Consider the following 19,431-nt stretch of genomic DNA (forward strand, 5'->3'; position numbering starts at 1 on the left):
AACTCACCTGGACCTGTTAGCCCTTTTTCATACAAGCCTTCAAGGCCTCAACTGCTTCCACTAGTTCCCTAGTTGTCCCAAACTTTAAGGGGAGCAATACTTGTTTTAACTCTTGTCGCAACCATCACGTAGTTTCTCAATTAATTATTGCTCTATAGGAATATAATGTGAGGTAAACATTGAGAGGTCATGGAATCTCCTCTTATAGTTAAGTAGTGACATATCACTTTGTGTTAAGGCAAAAAACTCTTGCCCCTTCAACTTTTGATGATATGATGGGTAAAACTGGTTTTCAAACTGCACCCTAAACTCAGCCTATGTTCAAGACCTCACATGCCTCCTAAATCGCAATGTATCCCACCAAGATTGTGCTTTGTCTAATAGTAAATGAGTGGCATAATTCACTCTCAAATCCTTCACCACCCAAATATGGTCCATAATGTATTATATTGTATTGTAGCCATCTACCTGCAATCTCAACATCTAGTTCTTCTACAAATGACTTGCACCCCAACTTTCGCATGCTCTTTACTACCCGAACTAGTGCAACCACATTGTACACCGATCCAGAGAAATTGGTGGTACATACGTTGTTAGTGGTACTAGGGGTGCCAGTATTGGCTCATAAGGCATCGCCTCCATCATTGTCCTCACAATCTAGGCTATAAATGCCAAATCAGTATATGGTATAGGGGTTACCGCTGACACCACTGTTGACAGAGGAGGCATTTCTCTTGGATAAAGTGTTGCATGTATATAAGAGGCTGCATCCTCTAAGGAACTCTCTCTCTCTCTAAACCAAGATCTTGACCCTGTTTCTATGCCAAAGAGAGATATGTCATCACACCTTGCCTTGTGCACAACATCCTAGAACAATTTAATACTTATTGAATCTCAATTCAACTCTTGAACCCAAACTAGAACTTATCACTGCAACAATTTTCATTCTTTATACTTAACTTACAAATAAGGATATTATAATTCAATTCAAGATTAGGGTGTAATTTTTTTTTTCTACAATAATTTTAGCAGAGTTTTCCTTTATATTTCAGTACCAAGTTATCGACATCAAACAAAAAATCATTATTCAATCATCTTGAACAAAGTTATCGACATCAAACAAAAAATCATTATTCAATCATCTTGAACACAATCGTTTCAAACTCTTATTTTATTCAACAATTCAAGATTTTAAATTTATTTTTACATTTTAAAGATCTCATTAATATTCTCCATATTTACATAAACATAGAAACTAGTAAATAATGAATTAGCACGTGTTTGATATATGATGTAATTTTTTTTATAAAAATATTTTTTAAAAATGCTATTAATATTTAAATATAAAATCTTTTTTTTAAAAAAAATATATTCCACCAAATAGTCTCTAGATTATATAAAAATAGTTGTATGTCTGACCCAAAAAGATGCGAGGCTAAAAATGGGTTCAGGCCCATCAATACTTTTGACAGGGACTAGACTCGGTCCATGGTTCAGTCTATCTACCACGTACACCTTTCCTTTTTTGCCGTCTCTCTCTCTCTCTACGATTTCTCGCTCGCCTGCTCGCTTTTCTTTTCTTTGTCCATGATTTTCTCACTCTAGATTCTCGATTTCTCTTCTTCTCACTCTAAATCAAAGAAGAATCTCTTATTTAACGGATCGCATATCGCTTCGGATCGATTGATTTTGGTCAAATTAGGTTTGAATTGCACTGATAAACGGTCTACAGAAGCTAGGGTTTTTCTTTTCTTTTTTCTTTTCCTTTTTTTTTTGGCCTTGGTTGGATCTAGGGTTTTTGAATTGGTGAATTAATTGAGGGGAAGTGTGAGTTAGGATTAAGGGTTGATGGTACTCGAAGGGGAAAATGCAAGGCTATGCTGCATGGGCGGGAAGTTGAGGAGGAGAGGAAAAAGGATCGTATTCGGCACATGTTGACTGCTCCCATACGTGTTAACAACAATTCAGTTGTAGCTGCTCCGGATTTTGTTTCTTCTCCTTCTCCTTCTTCTTTGTCATCTCCAGCCGATTCTTTTTACAAGGTACTCCTTCTCTCTTGGGCTTTTTTTTTTTCCTGTTATTTTTTGGGTTTTTGTCTCGATCATGGAGTCTATGTTATACGGCTTCCAATGATGAATAATTGGGGAAATCACTACCTTCGTTGACAAAAGAGGAAGATATTATTTGTCTGACATAGGAATTGTAGGAATTGACCCAGATTTTCTTTGATTTCGGTTAACGTGGAGATATTACAGCTCAGTTGGTATTGGATTCGCGAAGTTGGCTTTTGGAGACTGATTTTGTGTTGCCACATGATATTGGTGCTTAAATTGGGTTCTCGGGGCAGTTTTTGTTTTATGTTTTTTTCCCGTTTTTATGAATTTTTTCAGTAGCAAGTTTGGGTTTGGTTTGTGTATAGAAATTTGTCATTTAGCTTTCTGCTGTAGTTTAAGGTTGCATGAGGTTATGGAATTTGAATTTCACTTGTTTTCTTGTGATTGTTGACCGAACAATCAGCTTTGTTACTTTTTCGCTGTGCAAGGTGTAAATTCGAATGATTTATCTCTCCTGATCATCACATGCTTTAATGATTCTGTTTCTGTATGTTGCTTCCTTTTCAGATTGATGGCTCTGTTTACATTTTTGATATATTAATGCTTAATCAAGTACTCAATGAATGGAATGAGAAAAAAGGACTAGCAAGCGGTGATCTTTAATCCAAGAAGTTCATAATGATATCCTTATTATGATATGAGTGGCCAATTAATGATATTCCATTCAGCAATTATTTATTCTGTCAAAATGCATGCTAAATTTTTTTCAATGTTAGCAGAACATTTACTGAAGTTATTGGTATGAAGATTGACTTTTAGTAAGTTACCTAAAGTGTCCTGTCACTTATTCCCCCTTTAACAGGATGGACGCAAGATCAGTGTTGGAGACTGTGCTCTGTTCAAACCGCCCCAGGATTCCCCTCCTTTCATAGGAATAATTCAAAGACTGACTACTGGTAAAGAGAACAAGTTAAAGTTAGGTGTGAATTGGCTTTATCGGCCTGCTGACATAAAGCTTGGCAAATGCATCCTTTTGGAAGCTGCGCCAAACGAAGTATTCTTTTCATTTCACAAGGATGAAATTCCTGCTGCATCACTACTCCATCCGTGTAAAGTTGCCTTCCTTCCAAAAGGTGTTGAACTTCCATCAGGGATTTGCTCATTTGTTTGCCGGCGAGTTTATGACACTACAAACAAGTGTTTATGGTGGCTAACTGATCAGGATTATATTAATGTGAGTTGTAACTGCAGTTCTTGAATTTGCTTTGAATTGTCAATTCTGTTTGGTTAACTCTTTCTTACACAGGAACGGCAAGAAGTAGTGGATCAGCTATTATCTAAGACACGCTTAGAAATGCATGCAACAATTCAGCCTGGTGGATGTTCTCCTAAGACAATGAATGGTCCAACTTCAACACCACAGCTGAAACCTGGTTCTGATAACGTACAGAATAATGCCCCCTCCTTCCCTTTGCAATCTAAGGGAAAGAAAAGGGATCGTGGAGATCAGGGGTCTGAGCCCATTAAACGAGAACGTTTTATGAAAATGGATGATGGGGATTCTGTTCATAGACCAGAAAGCATTTGGAAATCTGAGATTTCTAAATTTACAGAAAAGGGTGGACTTGTGGATTCTGAAGGGGTTGAGAAATTAGTGAATCTCATGCTGCCAGAGAGGAACGAGAGAAAAGTAGATTTGGTTGGCCGGTCATTACTGGCTGGTGCGATAGCTGCCACAGATAAGTTTGATTGTCTAAATCGGTTTGTGCAGCTAAGGGGCTTGCCTGTATTTGATGAATGGCTGCAGGAGGTCCATAAAGGGAAGATTGGTGATGGTAATAGCCACAAGGATAGTGATAAATCTGTCGAGGAATTTCTACTAGTTTTGCTTCGTGCTTTGGATAAACTCCCTATAAATCTTCATGCTCTGCAAATGTGTAATATTGGCAAATCTGTGAATCATTTGCGGACGCATAAGAACTTGGAAATACAAAAGAAAGCAAGGAGCTTGGTTGACACATGGAAGAAACGTGTTGAGGCTGAAATGGATGCAAATGCAAAGTCTGGCTCTAACCAAGGTGTCTCCTGGACTGCCAGATCACGCCTTCCTGAAGTTTCACATGGTGGGAACAGACCTGGTGTATCCTCTGAGGTTGCAATGAAGAGCTCAGTTGTGCAACTCTCTGCTTCCAAAAGTGGTCCAGTCAAGCTTGTCCAAGGGGAGACTGTGACCAAGTCTGGATCATCTCCAGGGCCCATAAAACCAGCAGCGTCACCTAATGCAGCTGGTAATAATTTGAAAGATGGACAGCCCAGAAATACTGGTGTCAGTGGTGCGATGGATCTACCTGTATCAGCAGCTAGGGACGAGAAAAGCAGCAGTTCTAGCCAGTCCCACAACAACAGTCAATCTTGTTCTAGCGAACATGCCAAAACTGTGGGATTGTCAGGAAAGGAGGATGCAAGGAGCTCCACTGCTGTTTCAATGGCAGCAAATAAGATCATTGGTGGCTCTTTGCGGCATCGTAAACCAGTTAATGGCTTTTCAGGCCCAGCTTTATCTGGGGCCCAAAGAGATAGTGGGTCAAGTAGAAGTTCTCCCTTGCACAAAAATCCAGGTTCAGAGAAATTGCAACAGTCTAGTTTGGCATGTGAGAAGGTAGTTGATGCTCCAATGGCTGAGGGGAATAATCATAAATTTATTGTTAAAATTCCGAATAGAGGTCGCAGTCCCGCACAAAGTTCCAGTGGAGGAACTTTTGAAGATGCTTTAGTCATGAGTAGCAGAGCTTCTTCTCCTGTGGTTTCAGAGAGGCATGAGCAGTTTGATCACAATTTGAAGGAAAAAAATGATCCTTATCGAGCTAATATCACACCAAATATGAAGACTGAGTCATGGCAAAGCAATGATTTCAAGGAGGTGCTGACTGGGTCAGATGAGAGAGATGGGTCGCCTGCCAATGTTCCCGATAAAGAGCATGGTCGGATGGGTGATGATGCAAGGAAGTTAGGTGAAGTCTCAAAAACTACACCCTCTTTGACTGTGTTTGAACTTAAATCAGAGAAGTCATATGATGCTTCTTTCAGCTCCATGAATGCCTTGATTGAAAGTTGTGCGAAGTATTCTGAAGGAAATGCATCCATGACAGTTGGTGATGATGGTGGTATGAATCTACTTGCTAGTGTGGCTGCTGGGGAGATGTCCAAGTCTGATGTGGTTTCGCCAACAAACTCTCCTTGTATAAACATGCCCATTGAGCATTCTTGGGTGCCAAGTGGTTTGAGAGGAAAATCATCTCCATGTGACGATCCTGCTCAAAGCCAGGGTAAGTCTGCTGATGGTGTTGATGATGACGATGAGAAGCGGGTTACTGTTGTAGGCACTCCTCCATCCAAGAACACGGAGGCTAAAACCGTTCTGTTTTCACAAGAAAAACATGCAGGGGAGCTCAATGGACCTTCCAATTCTTCCAATGTGGATGCTGCTGAACCATGCATGGAAAGCAATGTGAAATCTGATGAAACATTAGCAGCTCCCGTGTCCTCTGCTAGCATGGCTGTGAAAACATCATATTGTGGGGGCAAAGAACCATGGGAGAAAGAGGGGGATGGCATATCTGATGACAAAAATAAGTTCCATGGTTCTGTCTTAACTGAGGTGAATTATACAGGAGTGCAAACTGAAGCAATCGAAGGATCATCATCAAACCATCATGTAGAGGTTGATGGCGAGAACAATAAAAACATGAATAAAGAGCTGAATGTTTCTATACAGGCAGATCCAAAACCACCTGCTATGATGCAGTCTGATTTTTCAAAAGGAACCAATGATGAAATGCCCCAACCTTCTAGTTCTGGTAAGGATATGATTTCTGAAAACATGCATGATGTGAAGGCTGGTGAAACAGATGGCAGAAGTCATTCTACCGAGAAAAAGAAAATCGAACATGAAAGTAATACAGCCCCAGCTGAAACTGATCATGAAAGTGAGTGCAAGGTGGAGAGCCTGGGAGGCAATCAGGGCAATAAGCAATGTAGTGCCAGACCAGCTGCTCACAAGGCAGAACCCACACTTGTTCAGGCATCAGAACAAGTAGTGAGGTCAACAGGGTCAAAGTTGGCTGGCTCAGGAGCTGATGAAACTGAGGAATGTACATCTGCCGCTGCTGATGCTTCTTCTTTATCTGCTACAGGGGGATCGGATCTAGAAACAAAAGTTGAATTTGATCTAAATGAAGGCTTTGTTGCTGATGATGGGAAATATGAGGAACCAAATAACTTGAGAGAACCTGCATGTTCTGCTGCTATTCAACTAATTAGCCCTTTTCCATTGCCAGTTTCTTCTGTGTCTAGTGGGCTTCCCGCTTCCATTACAGTAGCTGCTGCTGCAAAAGGGCCCTTTGTTCCACCAGAGGATTTACTTAAGAGTAGAGGGGAGCTTGGTTGGAAGGGATCAGCAGCCACTAGTGCATTTCGTCCAGCTGAACCTAGAAAAGCTTTGGAGATTTCATTAGGTACTGCTAACATCTCACTCCCTGATGAAATGGTTTCCAAGCCTGGTCGGCCCTTGTTGGATATTGACTTGAATGTACCTGATGAAAGAATCCTTGAGGATTTGGCTTTTCGAATTTCTGCTCAGGATACTGTTTCTGTCTCCAACTTTGCAAAAAATAATGATTGTGCACGTGATACACTGATGGGTTCATTATCTGGTCGGAGCTTTGGGGGATTTGATCTTGATTTGAATAGAGTAGATGAGGCTAGTGATATGGTTAATCACCTGACAAGCACTGGTAGGAGGCTGGATGCCCCACTACTTCCTGCCAAATTGTCATCAGGTGGTCTTCTAAATGGAGAGGTCAGCAGTCGCAGGGACTTTGATTTAAATGATGGCCCTCTTGCTGATGAGGTGAGTGCCGAACCATCACCACATAGCCAACATGCCCGAAACATTGTGCCATCCCAACCATCTATTTCTAGCCTTAGGATCAACAGTACCGAAACGGGAAGCTTGCCCTCCTGGTTTCCTCAAGGGAATCCATATCCTGCTGCCACGATCCAATCTATCTTGCATGATAGAAGAGAGCAGCCTTTCCCTATAGTTGCAACTGGTGGGCCTCGGAGGATGTTGGCTCCCTCTACTGGCAACAACCCATTTAATTCTGATATCTACAGGGGAGCAGTGTTGTCATCTTCTCCAGCAGTGCCGTTTCCATCTACTCCATTTCAGTATCCTGTCTTTCCTTTTGGGAACAGCTTCCCTCTGTCCTCTGCAACTTTTTCAGGTGGTTCAGCATCGTATGTGGATTCATCATCTGGTGGGAGGCTTTGTTTTCCCACTGTACCCTCTCAAGTATTAGCAGCACCGGTAGGTGCAGTCTCATCTCATTATCCAAGGCCTTCTTATGCTGTTAACCTCCCAGACATTAACAATAATGGTGCTGCAGAGAGCAGTAGGAAATGGGTAAGGCAGGGTCTCGACCTCAATGCAGGGCCTCTAGGCCCAGACATTGAAGGTAGAGATGAGACTTCAGCTCTTGCAGCAAGGCAACTGTCAGTTGCCAGTTCACCGGCCCTTGCAGAGGAGCAATCGAGGATGTATCAAGTGCTCGGCGGAGGTGTTCTGAAGAGGAAGGAGCCAGAGGGTGAATGGGAAGGTTATAAGCAATCCTCATGGAAGTAGGGATGAATAATGACACAATCCAGTGATCCACCAGTAAGTTTGTCATGTTTTGTAAATATATGTTCTACTCTGTGTTTCACCTTGGCCTCCATTGTATGAATTATCTGTAAGGTTGCATGTTTTGCCATTATTTATTTATTTATTTATTTATTTTATAAGAGGTTGGGGGAAACCTTCTCTAACTTGCATTCTTTTGGGCATGGGTTGCAATTAAGTTCTTGCGCACAGGTCAAGTAATTGTGTTTCTGCTTTCTTTGCGTTTTCAATTACAGTTCTCCTGGATTGATGTTGGCTAACTCCAAAAGATCATCTAACATGTGTTCTCAAGGATGGGTGGTAAGTGAGTTATTTGATCTTCAGCCTCCAACCCCCACCCTGTCAGTGTACCCATTGTATGTTAAAAGGACAGATTGTACCTTAAATGGAATCTGTCCGGGGTGGTTTGAGCTGTCATTTCCTTGAATTTGTACTGGGTAGCTGCAGTTTACTTTACCCTTTGTAGATATTTTAACCAATGGAAAGCGTGCATTCTGTGACTGTGTTGCCCAGACATTTGAAATTGGTGTCCATACTGTTGTGCAGTGCATCGACAATTTATACTGCTGGAGGCAAAATCACCCTTTCTTTTCCAATCATTCTGAGAATGAATGGTGATTGGATTAGCAAACTGCTTTAAGCAGAAGCCCTTCTGTATGTGCTTTGTTTTTAAGCAATTTTTCTTCATTTATCTTTTCATTCTCACTTTTAATCACGTACATATAATCAGAGTGGTCAGTGAAGTTTGGTGCTCAAGCTTTTCTTGCTCTGGCATATGGTTTTGTTGCTATGGTTGGATGCTGTATTCCTTTTAATTTATGCTATTTATTAACCTGGTGTAGACACCCAGTTCTACCCAACTTTTCCTCTATCTTCTCGCAAGGGTGTCTTAACTCTAAGCTAATCTGTGTTGTATGTGATATTTTACCATTTCTGTCCTATATTTGACCAACGACATAACGCCTGCTATCGTCTTTTAAAGGTGGCCTCCGCGCCATCACTGTGTTTGGTGGTGGAATTGGCGTCGGAGGATGAGAGATCCTTGCCGCAGATGGCTATTGTTGCAGTTCAATTTTTCTCGGTGCCCCTTATGTTTATTGTATAGAATTTGGTTGAAAGCTCGCAAGGGTGGTTCATTGTATTAACTATTTGTATTTTTGCTGAGGTTCCATTTTAGGTTTGAGATTCGAATGAAAATTGTTGAACCACCATTATTAGTCTCGAAAATCTTAGGTTAGGGGCTTGTCATCTCGAGGAAGAAACATTCATTATACGGGCCTTGACTTTAAGAAATCACGTTTGCCAAGTCTCTCTTGCTAACGACTGTTGTTTTGTATGGGTGCTTAATTTGATGGTGACGGGTTAGGCTGGCTTTTTCACAGCTCTAAGAGCCTGTTTGAAGATTTATTTTAAAGTGTTTTTTTATTTAAAAATATATTAATTTAAAGTAAAGAGAAAAATTAAAAAAAAATTAAATACTTTTTATAGTATTTTTAAAATGCAAAAATAAACTGGATGTATGCTATAATAATATTTATTTTTTAATTTATTTGGGGTGGGGTCTAAAACGGCCAGCAGGTAACGTTGTAGATGCCCTTCACAGCCGCTGAATTTGAATAATATAGGAAACCAGAATGGCTTTGATGGCCATCAGAATGGCGCAGATGCTCAAGAAGCGATGACATAGCAACCACTAGTATTGGGCTGTTGCTTCCATAACGTCTGCCGTGGGTGGGAGGCTTTCTTTTCTCTTTCCTGTGTACAACAACATCACCCTCCGTATCAATCAAATTTCAACCTTATCTTTGAATATAGGGATCGAAGAAGAAGCAACAACGAGGCCCGGAAAGAGTGTTTTCTTTGTTTTCATAGCCATCAGGTTTGTAAAACTTAAAGGGGCGGCGAAAAAGTAACCGACAATCAGCTTAGTAGAAGCAAGAAACAAATCATCATTTCTCGCTAGTGTCATGCCAAAAGGTCAGGAAAGATGCCATGAAGAATAAAAACTTGCAACAAACCTAGCTGAACTCCACCTTTTACAATGAGTTACAATATATATATGCATGCAAGGAGTTTCTGGATGAAAATATCTTTTCCACTGAAATTAGGACAAAATTAGAGAGTGACATTTAGCAGGGAGCCATGCCGCAATCAAAATATAGTGCATTCAAATCCAAGCTCGCAGGACCCAATATCTTAGCAATGTAGCACCGCAGTTACGCCAAAAGAGTAGTCACCTTTTGGAGACGAGGGGTACTTCATTTGAGACACACAAGCCTCCTCCCGCAGAAGACATTTCTGAATTTCACATGAAATCATGCAAAAGAAAAGGGAGCAGCTCAGATTCTGATTAGCACACGCAAGCAAAATATAGAAGATTAGAGTGGAAGCAGACAGGAGACAAACAGATTGGCAAAAATGGGAAGCGAGTTTTATCAATGCAAAGGGAAGAAACAACATAACATTCCGCGGGCATAAAATACACAACCATGAAGGGGTGATACGAGAGCTATCTCTGCACGTTGCGTATCAAATATCATCATAGACACAAGGACTTGTTAATGACACTGAGACAGAAATCATTCTAGCAATTCCCTTGCGACGAGCATGCATTCTGAGGAGAAACAGCTGGCTATTGTGACAATGGCAAACTCAATCACAAAAACATACAGCTAGCAGTAAGCAGGACATCAGGTCATCTCTAATATATGCAAGATAACCAGATCTGCTCATTCTTAATGCTCCCTCTATGACAGCCAGTATACACATGACAAAAGAGCACTGCTCACAGAAACAGTTAGTAACTGTTGTCTTGTATCATATTGGTGAGGGCTGAATGCCTATATAACTGGTGTCAATATCTTATAGCTCATGCTCTCAGAAACCAATTGATGTTTCTAACACAGAGGCATCAAGGGTAAGTTAACTAGAAATTTCATAAGCAGTATGATTCAATTAAGAAATGAATATCCATGCATTCCATCAAAATTAATGAAAAATATCTCTTCCCATACAGCCCTCAGCGTTCTCGATCTCGATACACCTATTAGAACCCTTATATTGCACAACGAACCAGTAAATATCCATGAGACTTCTTTCTCAATGTCTCCTCCATGAAAATCTCAATACACCCATTTGAACCTTAGGTTGCATAATGAACTTAAAATTATATCTATGAGACTCCATTATTTTAAAACTATTCTTCAAACTCTTATCTCCACAAGACTTCTCTCCAACTCTCGATCTCATTTTTCATTCCAATATATACTTATTTGAACCCACATATTGACAATCACCAGTGAATATCCACGGGACTTTACAGTTTGAACTCATTCTTCCAACGGTATCTTCTCATGGATGTGTAATCTAGATGGTCGCTTTTAGCAACTGAAGGGACACGGGCCTAGGACATTCCCATGCATCCACCAAAATCATGTCCCTGCCCTCCTTTTCCACAATTTTAAAGTAAGACTTTCCCAATACAACTGAGATGCCAACCGCTTAATCTTTTACAAGTGAAAGGAATACTAATTACATTTGTTAGAAACGACCGCAGGAGCCTATAAACTACTAGTCTAAAAATTATTAGAAGTTCCCATTTGGTTTGACATGATTACTCAAGTGGTGGCCGCGGCTCAAGCAAAAGGGATTGAGAAAAAAAAAAAAGCAACTTCAGAAATGCCAATGAAGACATTTATAAAACACAAAAGAACTGACATCAAGATACACAAGATCCATGTGTTGAGAGAATACGAGAACAGAAAACTTTGCATATCTATATCAAAAAATTATAAACTCATTAAAAGTATGAGAAATGATGGTACTGACAACAGGCATCCTCGGCGTGGCTTTTTCTTCCTCTCCTTTTGTTTCTGTGCTGGTTTGATAACTACCTTTATTGCAGCATCAAAAACTGCTTTGACATTCTGCAATAACATGAAAAATGTCATTTACAACATGATAATAAAGTAATCTAATGCATGGAAGGAAAAGTTAGAAAAGATCATCATTGGCACAATAGTAGAAGGGCAAGATTCATGTATGGTAATAATAACATGATATCAAAACTATAAGCACATGTCAGCCTGCAATTTGTTATTTTGGGACTGTCACATGGTCAGGATGCATGACAAATAGCACAGTGCCCCTGTACAAAATTTTCATAACTAGAATATCAATTTTTCCAAGCATTTGTGACGAGAGGTAAACCAGAAACGCACAATAACATTAAATCAGGAGAATGACACCACAGATACTGCATACACTTGCAGATGTAAAAATGTTGGTAGTTTTTTCGATATCCTTTCCTCTTGGAGACTTAACTTTATATGAGCAATTCACCTATTAGCAGGCCAAGTCAGTTATCATGGATAGTATACACGGTACTTCTCATAAAGTTCAACATATTGCCAAATCATGGCATACCTGTTGAGTTTTTGAACTACACTCGACGTAATATGCTGCACCAATCTGTTTTCGGAGTTCCTCTCCCTGATCATAATAACCCATAACATTAAAAACACTGATCGCATTGACAACCAAGAAAATTTTTTATAAACAACCATTGAATAGAAATTGCACCTGTGCAGTGGTCACAGGCACCAATCCAGGGTGATCAGCCAAATAATGCTTATCCTCACGAAGATCTACATGTCCATTTTAAATGATGCATTAGATTCACATCTACAGTGATTCACATAGCTAACCACCACAATATAAAGGTTAAATGTCAATCCAAGAAACATCATGGATTGGGACAAGCAGTATGAATGGCTCAGCTCATGTCAATCAGTTTGCTCATAATCTAGTACTTTCAATGACATGAGAGGCAATGCTATTTCACTTGACATCAAGGAGGCAGGAGTTCTCATTTGGTCAAGAAACTTGGACTGATAGGCTTCATGACAGTATGAAAGAATTATGTTTTTCATAAGTGAAATTAATAAAATAGTTGGTGCAAAGGACCATGATATAATTATACAATTGAGTTGTAAATAGAAGCCACATAGTATGGAATCATAAGCAACTTTTCGTAAAAATAAATAGATCACGCTATTCATGCGACAATCTTTCACATGAAAGTCAGTGAGAAAACAGTAAGAACAAGGAGAGGGAAGGAAAGCAATAAGAACAAGAAGTAATTGCCATTCCCTTGACTTGATATGAGCAGTAATCTTGTCCCACAAAATTCAATTCCAGCTAGGTCTATCACATGAAATGTCAAAAGGAGAGAACATTTCTCAATTTTGTACAGAATAAAATGACAGAAATAATCTATAAATCCTTCATTTATCCCGAAGGAAACTTTAAATTGGCAACAACCAAACTCATTTTTTAAGCACCCTCAAGGCATAAACATAATCCTTATTTGAAAGAATGATTGATTTTTTTTTTTTTCTTTTCACATACCTTTTTTCCAGAAAAACAATGATCACCATTAATTTGGCACAAGAAAATGTCCTTATTGGCATGAATGATCAATATTTTTTTTCCTTTTCTTGTTCTTTTTTTTTTTTCCAGAAATGCAATGACCACCATTAGTTTGGCCCGCCAAAAAAAGAAAGACGTCCTTATTTGCAAGAGTGATTGGCATTTCTTTCTTTTTCTTATTCATTTTTTTCCAGATAAGATTCCAAAAAAAAAAAAAAGGATTTACCAACACTCGTGCCTTCTGCAATCTAATAAGATGGTTGAACAAGTCCCTCTCAGATGATAAAATGTTATGGAATAGCATAAAGAATGAATAGACTAGAGAACGCACATTGCAGCCTATCTGCATGCAGGGAAGTTGATAGAGCAATAATTAACAAATAATGGATTGATTTCCTAAGTTTTTTAATTTGCTAAAGTATTCGAACCTTGAGAACTGGCTTAACAATTTTATGATTACACAACAAATACTCAGTCCTCAAAATCCATCTCAATCAAACATCTAATGCTACTTACCAGGTTGACAAAACAAAACCTCTTCACTTTTCATAACCAGGCCAGTGCTTTGAACATTCCTCTTAAAGTGTACCCCTCAATACGGTATATGTTGAACCATAACTAGACAATATTTCCTCAAACTGACCTGACCTTTTCAAACACCACCTTTCATGCAGTTGCATGCAACAATCAACTCCACATTCTTTTACCAACATTCAATTGGTAAAAGTTTTTGCCAGGTAGCTAGTAATTTTTCCATTAACACCATTAGCTTCATCGCCAGCTTGAAAATCAATTTATTTGGTTGCTACTCCATTAATATACAATATTAGAAAGAACCATCTCAGTATTGTTCTGTCCACCTGTAATTATAAACATCATTTCTTTCGGCTATTCCATCATACTCAAAGCAAACAATGTGTGTGTCAGTGTCAGTTTGTGAAGAATTGAAAAAACACAGGCATTCATTTGGGGAGCAACTGAGGGAAGGAAAAAATCACTTAGTTTCTTGGGAAGAATTATCAAAGCTGAAGAACAAGGACTGATTTTAAGAAGGCAAATGGTTGAACATGGCAGAAATATCAGTTGGGATTCAGGTTTTTCAAGGATGTCCTCGTACAGAATCCAAATATTAATAGCAAAAATAACCTTTATATGCCTAGACCATTGATTTCAGTAGTTTCCTTAAATTCTCCTTTTCCTCTTCCTTCCTTTGCTTCTTTCTTTCTTAATTCTTTTTAAAGATTACCAATAAAAAACTTGAGACCTCTAGCTTTGAACAAGCATCTTTAAGCTACACACCATTGATCTACATATAATTTATTTCCTAAAACTTTATCTCCTACTTGCTAATACTCAAGAATTTGAAAATCAAAATCTGAAAAATAGTGCATTATCTTCCATTGGAAGGGTGTTGTTGATATATATACGTGTATAGAAAGTCTGCTCAAAATTTGTGACTGTTACATGATTCATCCATTGAAGCTCAAGTTTGAATGGTGAAAAAGTTTTAGAAATCATAGGCCGCAGCAAAGCCACATTAATTTTCTCTAGAGTGCATAAACTACATCAATTAAAACTAAAAAGTAACAAGGAAAGTCATTATTTACTTTAAACTTCTTGATCAATGAAAACGTACCAATGGCATCAATTCCAAGAAATTTTGACTTTGGGATAGATATAAGTTTTGAAATATGAACATGTCCTTATTTTAGCCTACCCTGGTCTCACCCCTGTACTTATATCATCAAGCGGATGCAAATGAGCCTGACAAAATTATATAATATTTACATGTCAGAATTGCCTTCAGTAAGTTCACCAAGTTCTGGATAAGAAGATATATCATTCTCCTATTAAACAATATGGAACAACAACAGTGAAGCAAATACTAACCAGTATAACCTAGACAAAACAGCAACGACAGGATCACATAGCCATATAAGAAAAAAAAATATTCATAAACAGCATTGAATCAGGCAGGAAAAATAATGATGGTTGCTAGTAGACTTACCCAATTTGGCACCAACCAGTACTATTGGAATGCCGGGGGCATAATGCTGAAGCTCTGGAATCCACTGGACAAACAATCTCATATTTGAAACTTATAAGCAAGAAATATAACAGAAAAAAGAATCAGAAAGGTAAGAAGATAACAAATTGGAAAAAAGCTGCACCTTTTTAAGTACATTTTCGTAGCTGGCTCGACTAACTAGTGAGAAAGCTAAGACGAAGACATCTGCCCCTCTGTAGCTCAAGGGCCTTAATCTATTGTAATCCTCTTGCCCTATGGAAGTCGATGAAACAAATGAATCATAAAAGATTCCCAGTCATGCAAACATGTTTTCTTGGAAAAAAGAAGGCTCGAATATGTAAATAAAGATTAAAAAGAAAATATGCAGTGGTCCAAATAATCATACCAGCTGTGTCCCAGAGGCCTAAGTTTACAGTGGTTCCTTCAACTACCACATTTGCACTGAAGTTATCAAACACCGTTGGTATATAATCCTAGCCAACCCAAAACAAAAATAACATTTATTTATTTTTTGTTCATTTGCATGAAGGATTAAAAACAACAGCAGAAAGCAAGAAACTTTCGAATGGTGATAAAATAAATAATGCCTAAAAAAGTAAAAATAAAGCCAAGCACAAGATCATTATCTGAAAATAGAAACTACAAAAAAAAAAAAAAAAAACTTTATCCAAGTAGCAAAACCCGTAAGCTAAAGGATTTGTGAGATACTGAGACAAAATTAAAGATTGAGGTAAGAAACAAAAATAGATAAAAGCAGCAAAACCCAGATGGAAAAACACATTAAACCACCCAAAAAACCCACAAATTAAGAAGCAGAGGTGATGTAGTTAGATGGATCATTTAACATACAGTAGGGAACTTGTTACTTGTGTAACAAATAAGCATACAGGTCTTGCCCACGGCCCCATCTCCCACAGTAACACACTTGATAAACCTTGAAGCGCTAGAAGCCATTGATGTATACAAACAAAGAGAGAAGAAATATTAGCAGTTGAAGTCGATAGTAGTGAAAGTGAAAAGGAAAGACAGAAAAGGACGAAAGAGTAGAAGAGGGTGGTTTGCTGTAGGTGGAATAATTTATGAGCATTGTTGTCATGGCTTCTTTTGATTCAAAGTTAAGAGGTAGTGGAGGTGGATCACATGATTCTCACTCATTCACTTGCCATCACTGTTAAAATCCTTTCTCTTTGCCTTTTCCTTTTCTTTTCTTTAGGGTGTTTACTTTATTTTATTCTTGCTTCTATTTTAATACTTTCTTTTTCTTCTTCTTTTCTAGGATTTTATTTTTCTATATTTTAATATTACTCTTTTCTTTTTCTTTGACAAATGGGACATATATATCGCAGTAAGAATATAATATGTCCAACACATCAGTGACATGATCAATCCTTGCCCCATTGGCTGATCCATCATATGATTACAGGAGAGAAATAATTTCGAGTGAAGACAAACCACCATGGTTTATTGCGGATTTTACCTGCAAAAATTATGGTGCTTGTAGTTGAATGAAACTAGAGAGATAAGCACATTAGGAAGGAGAAACAAGAGAAGAGAGAGAGAGAGAGAGAGAGAGAGAGAGAGATGCAACGAAAAGGGAAGAGAAAGAGGAGAGGCGACATGGCAATTCAATTAGTAGCTAGAAAGTTGATACCAAAAGGCAGTAAAAGCAAAGACAAATAGAAAAATACTGCAGAATCCAATAGGGCACAGGAATAAGTAAAGATCAAGTAACATATCCCGCAAAGTGCAGAAAGATATGATTGCTCATAAGGGGAGATTTAAGCACTGTTTCGAAAAGCAAATCACAGCCTGCTGCATATGCTTGGCTTCTAAGAATGATCTTTCCCTTTTGCTATTTCTTTTTTGTCTCAAAGGTGTTGCATTTGCATTAGATTTGGCCACATTGTTGCCAGAAGGCATCACTTGCAGACCTCAAAACACATGCCCATGAGTATATATCATTCTTGACGAGCCAGGACCTGCACTGCCTTTTTGAAGCTGGAAATGATGGAAGATAAGCCTGGAATCCCATTAGATGGCTCAAAACAGAAACCATCGTCTCCCTCAATAAATAAAGACCCTCTCACCTCAAGCCCAAACCAAGATGCTCAGCTTCCAAGGGAGCCTAGGATTATCTACAGGCATGACCTCTAAAAAGATCTATTGGACCTCTTGACAAGTGAAGCACAGCGGGGGGGTTTTTTTAAAAATTATTATCAAACCCAGGCTAACATAATATTTAATAAACTAAATTTGAAATCTGGAGGAAAAAAAAAGTGTACAAATTATCAAAACAAGAAAACATTTTATATTCATAACTCGGGTTTTGGGTTATGAGATAAGAGTAATTATTTTAAGAAATAATAAAGTTCAATTCTTAACAATTAAATATTAAAGGCTGAAAATCAGTTTTATAAAAAAATAAAAACAATTAAAAAAATGAAAAATAAATTTGACATAAAAAGAAATAAATAAATAAAATGATGTAAAATCCACAAGTCAATCCAAGCTAGTATGAAAAATGTATGACCTAGACCGTGAGACCAGGTTATCGTTATAGAAAGTAAACCAAGAAAAAAAAATAAAAAAGTTTAATATTCAATAAATCTAATGTTTAATGATGAAATTGAGAAATAGAATTGGTGAAAAAAAAAAGACCAATAACAATATGGGTTAAAATTTCATATATATGATTTGGCTTATGAGATCGAGATCACCGCACTGGAAAAATTAAGAAAGCCAAATTCTAAACAAATTAAATATTGAAAGATAAAATTAAAAAAAAAACAATTTCAAAAATGGAACCAGGGCAAAAAATAATAACAGTTAAAATAATAAAGATCAAATTTAACATTAACTATAACTAAAAGACATCGGTTTTTTATTATGCTGGAATTACTGTGCTCTCTCTCACAATACACTGTGGTTGTTAAAAGGAGAGAGGAGTTGCTAGATTCTAGCTCATAGAGAGAAAGTAATTGTTGAGAAAGATTCTAACAACCAAAATAGTTGATTTTTATGTCAAAATATTCTATATGATGAGGGCGGGTTATGTTTAGGTGTTTCTTTACTTTAAAAACACCTAAAACAATAGGTCTAAACTCGGAAAGAAATTTTATTTTAGGTGAATTTTGGATTTTGGGGCAATATATTGACTTTTTGGTGGCCATGGATTGGTTTAATAAGGTTTCTATAGTGTTTTCTAGGTGTTTTGAGTCAAAATGGATTGAAAATTGAATTTTTATGTCAAACACCACTGTGGTCGGATTCTGGGTTTCACAAGTGACACATCATTTTTTAAAAATAATTAAGGCAACGACACGTCGTCTGCCCCATTAAATGTTTTTTAAAAATAAAGGCTCGCGCGCGGGCCGTTCTTTTATTGGGTCAGGCCTACCAGCGTCTTTTTTGGTTCTTTTTTTATTTTTAGTTTTTTAAGAAATAATGCATTATTTATGTATATTTTTCAAATAAATGTTGGGTTTATGTTTTAATTAGATTGTGATTATTTTTAAATGATATTGGGTATGTTTAATTTTTAGAGATGTATGTATGTTTCGTTTGTGATTTTTTCTTAATTTTATATAGATTAAATTTGTTTTTTTATAATATTGATTTTTTTATAAGATTTTTCATTTGTGAAGCCTTTCATTGTTTTTTTTTTTTTAATTATTGTTCAATAAATTTTATGTGTTTTTCTATTAAAAATTTATTTTGATAGAGGAATTCATTAAATATAATCAGGTCAATTGCCCATATTGTGATGTTAGATATCTTGATCGTTATTTTTCGCTTAGATTTCTCAATTTTTTTTATTATTATTGTTGATGAATTGTTTTCATTGCTTTACACAAATGGTTATTGGGTTATATTAATTAGATGCATATATAAATTTTTTTATTTATATCTAAGAGTTTTTTAATGCAAAAAAACACATTGAAGAATTATGTATATTTAGGTTCTTTATTATATTTTGGTGGTTAGGATTTTATACTTATTCATAAATTTGATATAAATATGAAATATGACAAAATACTAAAGTGATGCAAAATCTTTTGATCACATGGCCAAGGAACTTCTAACAAAGTAGATAACAACCTATAAAATTGAAAATTAGGTTTGATATAACATTGATCAAGAGGTAACTGTTTCTAAGAATCAAAGGTATTGAAAAAAAATTTGAACCTAGAGATAACCTT

General features: G+C 37.4%; 2 protein-coding genes across 5 annotated transcripts; one reads left to right on the top strand and one right to left on the bottom strand.

Annotated features, from left to right (window-relative positions):
- Positions 1–1,514: 1,514 nt before the first annotated feature.
- On the top strand, positions 1,515–9,079 carry LOC118044557 (uncharacterized). 4 transcript variants are annotated; one of them, XR_012167503.1, is made up of 5 exons: positions 1,516–2,042; positions 2,917–3,288; positions 3,361–7,770; positions 8,010–8,073; positions 8,756–9,079. XR_012167503.1 is itself a non-coding variant. In XM_073403563.1 (4 exons), exons 1-4 carry the CDS (start codon positions 1,878–1,880, stop codon positions 7,520–7,522), a joined length of 4,620 nt encoding a protein of 1,539 aa, XP_073259664.1. In that variant the 5' UTR covers positions 1,515–1,877; the 3' UTR covers positions 7,523–7,659. The 4 variants fall into 4 exon arrangements, 2 of the variants coding, with proteins under 2 accessions (XP_073259664.1, XP_034908796.1); XR_004686805.2 differs by lacking the exon at positions 8,756–9,079 and adding an exon at positions 8,320–8,644; XM_073403563.1 differs by lacking the exons at positions 8,010–8,073; positions 8,756–9,079 and having other exon boundaries at positions 1,515–2,042; positions 3,361–7,422; positions 7,502–7,659.
- A 619-nt stretch (positions 9,080–9,698) lies between these two features.
- On the bottom strand, positions 9,699–16,461 carry LOC118044556 (rac-like GTP-binding protein 3). The gene is made up of 8 exons (XM_035052903.2): positions 16,082–16,461; positions 15,618–15,705; positions 15,375–15,484; positions 15,212–15,275; positions 12,355–12,419; positions 12,199–12,264; positions 11,602–11,699; positions 9,699–10,071 (listed from the first exon to the last, which is right to left on the bottom strand). The coding sequence occupies exons 1-8, from the start codon at positions 16,184–16,186 to the stop codon at positions 10,032–10,034; spliced, it is 636 nt and encodes a 211-aa protein (XP_034908794.1). The 5' UTR covers positions 16,187–16,461; the 3' UTR covers positions 9,699–10,031.
- Positions 16,462–19,431: the final 2,970 nt, after the last annotated feature.

The sequence above is a fragment of the Populus alba genome, chromosome 12 (genome assembly GCF_005239225.2).
Source record: "Populus alba chromosome 12, ASM523922v2, whole genome shotgun sequence".
In the NCBI taxonomy this organism is placed as follows: domain Eukaryota; kingdom Viridiplantae; phylum Streptophyta; class Magnoliopsida; order Malpighiales; family Salicaceae; genus Populus; species Populus alba.

Coding starts and splice junctions, on each gene's coding strand:
- LOC118044557 (XM_035052905.2), top strand. CDS start 1,878: ATGCTGCATGGGCGGGAAGTTGAGGAGGAGAGGAAAAAGGATCGTATT. Junction 2,043..2,916: donor CAGCCGATTCTTTTTACAAG/GTACTCCTTCTC, acceptor CCCCTTTAACAG/GATGGACGCAAGATCAGTGT. Junction 3,289..3,360: donor CTGATCAGGATTATATTAAT/GTGAGTTGTAAC, acceptor TTTCTTACACAG/GAACGGCAAGAAGTAGTGGA.
- LOC118044556 (XM_035052903.2), bottom strand. CDS start 16,186: ATGGCTTCTAGCGCTTCAAGGTTTATCAAGTGTGTTACTGTGGGAGAT. Junction 12,265..12,354: donor TGCCTGTGACCACTGCACAG/GTGCAATTTCTA, acceptor TATTATGATCAG/GGAGAGGAACTCCGAAAACA. Junction 10,072..11,601: donor CCACGCCGAGGATGCCTGTT/GTCAGTACCATC, acceptor TGTGAAATTCAG/AAATGTCTTCTGCGGGAGGA.